Source organism: Triticum urartu, chromosome 3, assembly GCF_003073215.2.
Source record: "Triticum urartu cultivar G1812 chromosome 3, Tu2.1, whole genome shotgun sequence".
NCBI classification, from domain to species: Eukaryota; Viridiplantae; Streptophyta; class Magnoliopsida; order Poales; family Poaceae; genus Triticum; species Triticum urartu.
Genome location: NC_053024.1, coordinates 649,474,029 through 649,483,357, shown reverse-complemented (window position 1 = coordinate 649,483,357; position 9,329 = coordinate 649,474,029). Strand labels below are relative to the sequence as shown.

Genomic DNA, 9,329 nt, shown 5'->3' with positions numbered 1-9,329 from the left:
CGGCCGACGGGTGGGGAACGCCGCGACGCGGCTGGTAACCCCACCAGGTCGCAGTCATGGGCGAGACGCCGTAGGTGGCGGACCCCCATACGCCTGTGGAGGTGGCGGGGCAGCGCCGTACATGCCTGGGGGCGGCACGTCCTAGAGGACTGGCGACGGCGGAGCAACGTCCAGACGAGGCAGCGGCCGCCGTGGAGGCACCCACCAAAGGAAGCAGCCGTGGAGATTTTAGGAACGAAGAGTCCAGGGCGGCGACGGCAGCCGGGGCGAACGCCATCGAGTTCGATCGGGGCAGAGGCGGAAGCAACGATCAAAGAAAACCTAATCTGATACAGATACATGACATATACAGAGGCTACTTATACATATTGTCTAACAATTAGTACGTGTTGAACCAATCTGTGGTTGGATGGTTAGAGGGACAGTGGTATCCCCAGCCCATCAGGGTTCAAGTCTTGGTGCTTCCGACGATGCGCTTTCAGTGGGAGGAGACGTTTCCGTCGACGACGAGACGTCTACGATGATTTCATAAATTTCTAGATGACGTGCCGGCTCAGTCTCTCGAAAATGCTCATAGGGATAGAGTGTGCGTTCATAGGGCTGAGTGTATGCGCGTAGAGTTTTCGATGCGCATATGTATGAGCGATTGCGTTTGTACTGATGTTAAAAAAAATTAGTGCGTGTTTCGATCAATCATGGTGAGTTTTCATGTGTGTTTTTAACGTTGGGTGACAGAACGTGGGGGTGCGCCGTGGTGTGGCTTGGTACCACGATGGACCCCCGGCCGCCGTGGTTTGATAGAGAGTTGGACGACAACTTATCGTTGGGCAGGTACGTACTCAAATGGCATGTCAGGGTGAATACGGGAGCGCACATGCGCTGTGGGATGGAGCTGCTCTCGCAAATCAAGTTGCACAAATCGCATTCACTCGGCATGATGCATTCATTGTTTTGTGCTGCGTACGACGGTGCCTACCATCCAGCTGCCCGATTTGGATCCAAGTAGGAGTGTTGAACAATCCCACCAACATCTTTCAAAATACTTCCTCCGTTCCAAATTATTTATCACAGGTATGAATGTATCTAGATGTATTTTAATTATAGATACATTCATTTACGGAGGAAGTAGGAAACATTATCCCTCCCACCAAGCATAGCGGTGCAAATGTGATTGCTAAAGCTTTCACTAATCGATATTTGCAAAAAAAAAAAGTGATTTCGACGTCCGCTTAATGTGAATATAGGTGCATTGCATTTCGACGACAATTTGAATAATAACTCCAAGAGATTACTCGTGTCTCCACAGGGCCATTGTAGAATGGAAAATATAAGATAATTGTCTCCACGTTATGGTCGTAAGAAAGAAAAGGAATAAGCCAACAAGGGTGAGGGGCTTACAAAACGATAGACGTGTTTCCCTAGAAAAAAAATAGACGTGTAAGGGCATCTTCAATACTGACTCGTAAATTTGCTCCCGTATACGTGTCCATGGACTAGGAGACCCAGGCATGTCAAAAAAAATGCCAAATCCAAAGATCATGTGATACAAATGCTTCAAAAATGATGATGGTCTCTTAAACATAATGATGATATTGCCCTTGTAAAGCTTTTGGGCAGTTATTTCATTTCTAATGCATGCAGTCAAGAGATCCGAGCAAGTATGGCCACTCTCTTGCTTCCCAAATTACCAAGAGCCTCTCGGTGTTTGCCACACTTAGTTCTCTCAGGTACTGAGGTCGAAACACCGAGACCATAACAGTTGCAAATCTGACCATGGCATCTCCGTATGTGCTCTCACACATCTGTAGGTACTCGTCTCACGAATCAGCGGCCATACCATATGCAAGCATCCGGAGTGAGGGTGTCCTGGACTAGGGGGTGCTAGCCCCGTTGTCCTGCCAGTCATGGGACGGGCCGAGGACCCCCATACAACCGGAGAATGGGCTATATTTACCATGACCCTGGACGTGCTCAAGATGGAATCATCCGACGACTTGGCGCATACTCCAAGACATATTTGAATCTTCGGCATGTTTATTCCTATATATAACTGACCTACATGTAACCCTACATACCCCCGACATCTATATAAGCTGAGGGGTTTAGAGCATAGGGTAGAGAATCATACATTCACATATGATCTCGAGGTAGATCATCTTGTACTCTGTATTCCAACACAATCAATACAATAGAAGCAAGACATAGGGTTTTACCTCTTCAAGAAGGTCTGAACTTGGGTAAACATTGTGTCCCTTATTCATCCTGTTACAATCTAGCTATGGTCACCAGCTCGGGACCCCTACCTGAGATCTGCCGGATTTAACCCGGACACCATGCACTTCTGGTAACCAGAGAACCCAATCCTTCCCAGGGTGTCCTTCTTCAAGATGAAGTAGTCATCAAAGGACCAGACGTCATGGTTGAGACGATCAAAGACATTTTTTCATATATGAAAACGCCCGCGAAAATTATCGGCGAAGAGGGCATCAGGGGCAAAGTAATCGTCCAACAACGTCGAATGGCCGCGCGCCCTGTTGCAGTTGACCACTCGATGACTCTTGATTGACCCCTTAAAATTGTGAACACGCTCTTCCGCACGCTTCACGTCCACAAGGACCGCCTCCATCATCGCCGTCTCATTCGTGTAGTCCCCCTCGTCGGAGGACTCGACATAGTGCTCGTATATGTACTCCATATCTGAACCCATTGCTTCAAAGAATAAGTGGCAAAAAAATTAGCACGGGCATTTCACCAAATAGTTGCCACGCATGGTGAATATTGTAGGAGCTGATGGTACCTGTGCGATAGTCGAAGGAGAGGTGTGGAATGGCGATGGACGAGAGGTGGCTTGGAGGTTGGGTGTACCATTGGAGGTGACGGACTCGTCGAGTTCCGACAGGGTGTGGCTGGGCGGGGGGAGGTAGAGTTGGTGATGACAATGTCGTCTTGAAAGTATGAGCATGCGGAGTTAGAGTAAAATGAGAAGGAGGAGGGGACAGGGGGAATCCGAAGGACCAAACAACCGAGACGAATGAAGGAGGTGGTAAGTGTAGGCAGAGAAAGACGAAACAAATACAAACGAAAAGTGTTTTTTTACGAAAATACAAGGGAAAAGTTGTAGAGCCGTGATATAACTCTCTCCAGTATTATGAACCCGACAAGTCGCGGCAAACTCCTGCGCATATAAAGGTTTTTTTTGCAAGTCAGCATATCGACATCATTAGGAGAATGATGTGATGGACAAGACCTAATCCTAAGCCTAGCACAAGATCGTGTAGTTCGTATGCTAAAGCTTTTCTAATGTCAAGTATCATTTTCTTAGACCATGAGATTGTGCAACTCCCGGATACCGTAGGAATGCTTTGGGTGTACCAAACGTCACAACATAACTGGGTGGCTATAAAGGTGCACTGCGGATATCTCCGAAAGTGTCTGTTGGGTTGGCACGAATCGAGACTGGGATTTGTCACTCCGTGTAATGGAGAGGTATCTCTGGGCCCACTCGGTAGGAGATCATCATAATGTGCATAATGTGACCAAGGAGTTGATCACGGGATGATGTGTTACGGAACGAGTAAAGAGACTTGCCGGTAACAAGATTGAACAAGGTATCAGGATACCGATGATCGAATCTCGGGCAAGTATCGTACCGATAGACAAAGGGAATTGTATACGGGATTGATTAAATCCTTGACATCGTGGTTCATCCGATGAGATCATCGTGGAGCATGTGGGAGCCAACATGGGTATCCAGATCACGTTGTTGGTTATTGATCGAAGAGTTGTCTCGGCCATGTCTGCATGACTCCCTAGCCCGTAGGGTCTACACACTTAAGGTTCGATGACGCTAGGGTTGTAGGGAAAGTATGTACGCGGTTACCGAATGTTGTTCGGAGTCCCGGATGAGATCCCGGACGTCACGAGGAGTTCCGGAATGGTCCGGAGGTAAAGATTTGTATATGAGAAGTCCCGTTTTGGTCACCGAAAAAGTTTCAGGTGCTATCGGTAACGTACCGGGACCACCGAGAGGGTCCCGGGGGTCCACCAGGTGGGGCCACCAGCCCCAGAAGACTGCGTGGGCCAAGTGTGGGAGGGGACCAACCCCAGGTGGGCTGGTACGCCCCCCCCCCCACCAAGGCCCAAGGCGCGTGGAGAGTGGGAAGGGGGCAAACCCTAGGTCCAGATAGGCCTTAAGGCCCACCCTAGGGCGCCCCCCTCTCTTTCCCCCTTGGCCGCACCCTAGATGGCATCTAGGGCTGCTGCCCCCCCTAGGGAGGGAACCCTAGAAGGGGGCGCAGCCCCTCCCCCTATATATACTTGAGGTATTGGAGACTGCTCAACACATGATTTGATCTCCCTCTTGGCGCAGCCCTACCTCTCTTCCTCCTCGTCTCTCGTAGTGCTTGGCGAAGTCCTGCTGGAGTCCTGCGCTCCTCCACCATCACCACGCCGTCGTGCTGCTGCTGGACGGAGTCTTCCCCAACCTCTCCCTCTCTCCTTGCTGGATCAAGGCGCGGGAGATGTCACCGGGCTGTACGTGTGTTGAACGCGGAGGCGCCGTTGTTCGGCGCTTAGATCGGAATCGACCGCGATCTGAATCGCTGCGTGTACGACTCCACCAACCGCGTTCTTGCAACGCTTCCGCTTAGCGATCTACAAGGGTATGTAGATATACTCCCCTTCCACTCGTTGCTAGATTACTCCATAGATTGATCTTGGTGATGCGTAGAAAATTTTAAATTTCTGTTACGATCCCTAACAGGGGGAGGCAGAGTTGGTGATGACAATGTCGTCTTGAAAGTACGAGCATGCGGAGCTAGAGTAAAATGATGATGAGGAGGAGGGGGCAGGGGGAATCCGAAGGACCAAACAAGCGAGACGAATGAAGGAGATGGCAAGTGTAGGCAGAGAAAGACGAAACAAATACAAACAAAAGTGTTTTTTTTACGAAAATACAAGGGAAAAGTTGTAGAGCCGTGATATAATTCTCTCCGGTATTATGAACCCGACAAGTCGCGGCAAACTCCTGCGCAAAAAAAGGTTTTTTTTGCAAGTCAGCATGTCGACGCCAGAGCGTTGGAGAATTGAATGTGCACACATTGCATTTTCTACTTTTTTGTCAAAAAAAGCATACATTTTCAGGTCTTGGATCATCGATTATCTTTATTTTTAGCATGTGAAATGTGTACCATAGCTTTATATTATACTCCCTCTGTAAACTAATATAAAAACGTTTAGATCACTATTTTAGTATTCTAAACGCTTTTATATTAGTTTACGGAGAGAGTACTAAGGAAAATCAAACTATCCCTTTGAAGCTGTGTTTACTCAACAATGTCGTAGACAGTTTATTTCGGATTTATTTTTTTGTCTTTAGTACGTGAAAAAATGATTGATCGTTGGCCGAAACAAAAGATGCCGATCGAGGCCCCGACTGGCACGCAACGCAAGCACTCCACGTGACCATCACATCACCTCCTCGGCCCTACAGCGGAATTTGTGGAACGCTCCATGTGCCACGACGGAGCTCCCCGTAGATCCATGCAACATACTGTATCCTCGCATGAGCAAACCGTGACCGGCGCCTCCGCATGGCACATTGATCAGACCAGCTCAAACACGATAGATAGCGCCCAGAACAAATCAAAAACAGTTTGTTTGACAGCGAGATGGCGGAAGGAATTAACGGCCAGCGCCCGCGAAACACGCACCCCAAATCGCGAGTCCACCAGCTACTCCGCGCTGTTATCGCGCGGCTTAATTAAAACGGCGAGGGGCGGCCAATTTAACGTAAATTTGATTAAATAAAACGCTGGCAGGTGGGCCCGCTCGCTGCGTCCGGCCGGGCCGCCTCCATTCCCCGTAGATTATTTCACTCCGCGTCCCGTCTCCTCGCCCTTCGGTTACCTCAATTATTGCGAAGCCCGGTCCTCCTCCCCCTCATCTTCTCCCCATCCGCCCCCATCTCCATTCCTCCTCCCCTCCACGGCGGCTCTCCATTGGTAATGGCGATGGCGGCGTCGTGGTGGGCGCTGCTGATGGCGGTGGTGGCTGCGGCGGCGGCGGGGTGCGGCGAGGCGGCGCCGACGGCGGCGGCCGAGGCGGCGCACGACGTGCTGCAGTCCCACGGCCTCCCGCGCGGGCTGCTCCCCGCCGGGATCGCGGCGTTCACGCACGACCCCGCCACCGGCCGGTTCGAGGCGGTCCTGGAGTCCCCCTGCACGGCGCGCACCGAGGTTGGCCTGCGGTACAACGTGACCGTCGCCGGGCAGATCACGTACGGCCGGATCGCGGAGCTCTCGGGTGTCGACGCGCAGGACCTCTTCCTGTGGTTCGCCGTGCGCAGCATCCGCGTTGACGTGCCCTCCTCCGGCGTCATCTACTTCGACGTCGGGGTCGTCTACAAGCACTTCCCTCTGTCGTTCTTCGAGGCCCCGCCGCCGTGCGTGCCCACCTCGCTCATCCTCCTGCAACCACATCAGGTAACGCCATCGCATCATCCCTGATTTTCCCTCCATGCCGATACTCCTGTTTGTAGTAGTAGTACAGTTGCAACCTCCTAACAACCGTCTTGAATTGGTCTTCTCTGTTCCCCTAGATTAGGGACGACGGATCAGTGGTGGAAGACGGCGCCGCGTTGCAACAATGATGGGATGGTTTCATCGTGGAGGCGTGAACCAGAAATCGCAGTTTTGAGAGGTGATCGGCCGGCGGCGGGCAGACGGCCGGCTAGTGTGCAGATAGATGGATGTGGTCATTGGTTTTGTTTGCTCCTCGCCACCTCATCACTCTGTTCCGTTCTCGTCGTCGTTCTTGTCCGCTGCATGCTAAAGTCAATCGTCGGCCGGCAGGAGCTGCCTGCGTGTACTACTCCGGCGGCGTCTGGTCGATTGTCATATTTTCCACGGTAATGGATGATGCTTGTATATGTCAAAGATTTTGTGTGATCAATGATCCTGATCTTCCTTTAGTTCTGCATATTACTCATCGAATCCAGCGTGATACCGCGCCAGTGCCTTTCTCCTCACTCCCTCAGTCTGTCAAATCCAACTGAACTGAATCGTCCTTTGCGCTGTAGTCTGTACAGGGGAACGTGTCGCTGTTCGCTGTACTAGCGCCTCTATCGCTTGACCACTGGCATCCAATGTGATGGATTCGCAGCGGCATCTCATATTCTCGTTGCCATTCAGTCATTCACCATGATCTGGAAGTGATCAGTCACGCCGCTCAGTCAATCAAGCTCGGTTCGGTGTTCTTCTTTTTCAATGCACGGTTGGTGCTGTTGACTGATGCAATTCTGACATCCCGATTAAACTGATAAAAAATGCTACTCTAGCAAGTCTGAATCGATCCCCGGGAAACGGCAATCAATCAGCACAGCTCGTCCGCTCCTCCTCCCTCGGAGATCGCGGTGGTTGTTGTACAACTGCCACGGTTAATTAGTCCAGCGAAAAGCGCTCCCGCAAACACACAGTCCATGCAGTACAGTACACGATCGCAAAGCGGGCACTGGCATCTGGGCCACTCAGCAAGCCGGGCCCCGTGTCAGCGAGCGCGTGCGTACGCTCCCACGCGGCAGTGCTCCGGGTTGGAAGCCGGAACGGGGCAACGGCGAGGGAAGCGATGATGATGGATGGGATAAGCTGGAATACGGAGGGGGCGAGGCAGGGGCATGTGCGACGGGTGGCAATGATGAGAAATGGACAAGTGCGTCCACTGCGGCGCGGCCGGGCTGGTGCAGTGGGTGGGACGCCGGGGGTATATAAATCCGGCAAAGACGGGCACCTGGGGTGTCAGCCAGCGCCGGGCGCCCCCGTCGTTTTCTCCTGCGCCGTCTGCCGCTGCCGCTCCCGGCCGGCCGGCGACGTGGCCGTCGGTTTTGGGTTTGTTGGATCACGATAAGATAGTGAGTTCGTTGGTCGGGATAGGGTCGATGGCGCGTGCATGCAGGAGTTGAGAGCGAGTCGTCTGGCCGGCGCGGTCAGCTTGCAGGTTACGGGTGTTCAGTCGTGGTGACGTTGATGAGAAATAAATTCGTGGATTTGAAACATTCAGCACACTTCGGATCAATTCCTCAATTGCGCCTCCGGGGCAGTTTATCGACAAGGTTGGACTCCTTATTTTGACCGGGCAAACAACTTGGTCAGTATTTTCTGACGCAACCAACCTCCTCAAACACACCATATACGTCCAAGCTATCCGGCACCCGGATGTAGGACGACTCGGACGAGTGTGCGACGTGGGACCAGCCCACGCTGGCTCGTGCCAACCCCACTTCAGCTCCACTAAAATCCTCACTCGAACCATACCCTACCTCACTCTCCCAATCTTCACTCCGCTTCCCGTCGATTCTTCCCCACTCTCCGTCCCCTTCTCTCCCAATGTCGAGCAATGGCAGCGCATCCGGCGGCGGATGCGGATGCGAGGACGACCCCGTCGATTGGAACATCCTCGTCCACGAGCTGGAGGCCAACGACAATGAGAAACTCCTCATCTGCATCAAGCTACATCGGCCGCGGGTGGACAAGGGCGGTAGCTCGAGCTCTGGTCTGTGGCGACGCAACGCGGATGCCGGCGCCTGCCCATCGCGTAGCTCCGTGCGCTCCGCCCCGCTGCCCCGAGGCCCTCTCCAAACCCTCCAGCGACTGCTCCTCACGGTGATCGATGGGTGCTTGTGCCCGCGCCACCACAAATGCGGATGACCGAATCGGAGGTGCGTGTTGCACGCCGTGAGAGGCAGCAAGCAAGGGAGAGGACGGTGGAGGTAGAGGCATCTTCCTCCCGCTGGTCCCTGTCCCCCTGTCGGTCAATGCGGAGGAGAAGCTCCTCGTGATGGTCTTCCACCGCTTACTAACCATGGCAGAGACGGACACGACGGCTCCGCCACAAGAACAGGAAGGCGCTCTGGCTCGGCATTGAGTAGTCAGAGTGCCTCACGACGGAGAGGGGCGGCCGCAACGCGAAAGCCCGACTCGCGAAGCAGCAGGCATGCGCCGTCTCGTCGGATGGCCGACATGATCTCCTCCTCGTCTGAGAGCGTCACAACCAAGAATCCGTTGACGCCTCTCTCGCCGTCGACGCCTATGCGGAGAGCTACAACCGCTCCGGTGACCGCAACGGCAAGGGCCCGCCGAGGAAATGGTGTTTTTTTAACGCCCATGTCCATCTCCTTTAGTATTTAGTTATGTTTAGTATGAAACTATGTATGTGTGGTCCGATGAACAATCTCTTATGGTCGGCAAGCTGTGATGCTATGCCCGTATGGAATTATGTTGATCTGTGTCCATTTGTTCCTATATTTGGTATGCTAATCTTACATAGTTCCTCTC

At 52.6% G+C, this 9,329-nt stretch overlaps 1 protein-coding gene across 2 annotated transcripts; it reads left to right on the top strand.

Moving 5' to 3' along the window:
- The first annotated feature begins 5,893 nt into the window (after positions 1-5,893).
- On the top strand, positions 5,894-6,970 carry LOC125545694. Of its 2 annotated transcripts, none has more exons than XM_048709720.1 (2): positions 5,894-6,482; positions 6,604-6,970. In XM_048709720.1, the coding sequence occupies exons 1-2, from the start codon at positions 6,006-6,008 to the stop codon at positions 6,694-6,696; spliced, it is 570 nt and encodes a 189-aa protein (XP_048565677.1). In that variant the 5' UTR covers positions 5,894-6,005; the 3' UTR covers positions 6,697-6,970. The 2 variants fall into 2 exon arrangements, with proteins under 2 accessions (XP_048565677.1, XP_048565679.1); XM_048709722.1 differs by having other exon boundaries at positions 5,897-6,482; positions 6,599-6,970.
- The last annotated feature ends 2,359 nt before the right edge of the window (positions 6,971-9,329 follow it).

Coding starts and splice junctions, on each gene's coding strand:
- LOC125545694 (XM_048709720.1), top strand. CDS start 6,006: ATGGCGATGGCGGCGTCGTGGTGGGCGCTGCTGATGGCGGTGGTGGCT. Junction 6,483..6,603: donor TCCTCCTGCAACCACATCAG/GTAACGCCATCG, acceptor CCCCTAGATTAG/GGACGACGGATCAGTGGTGG.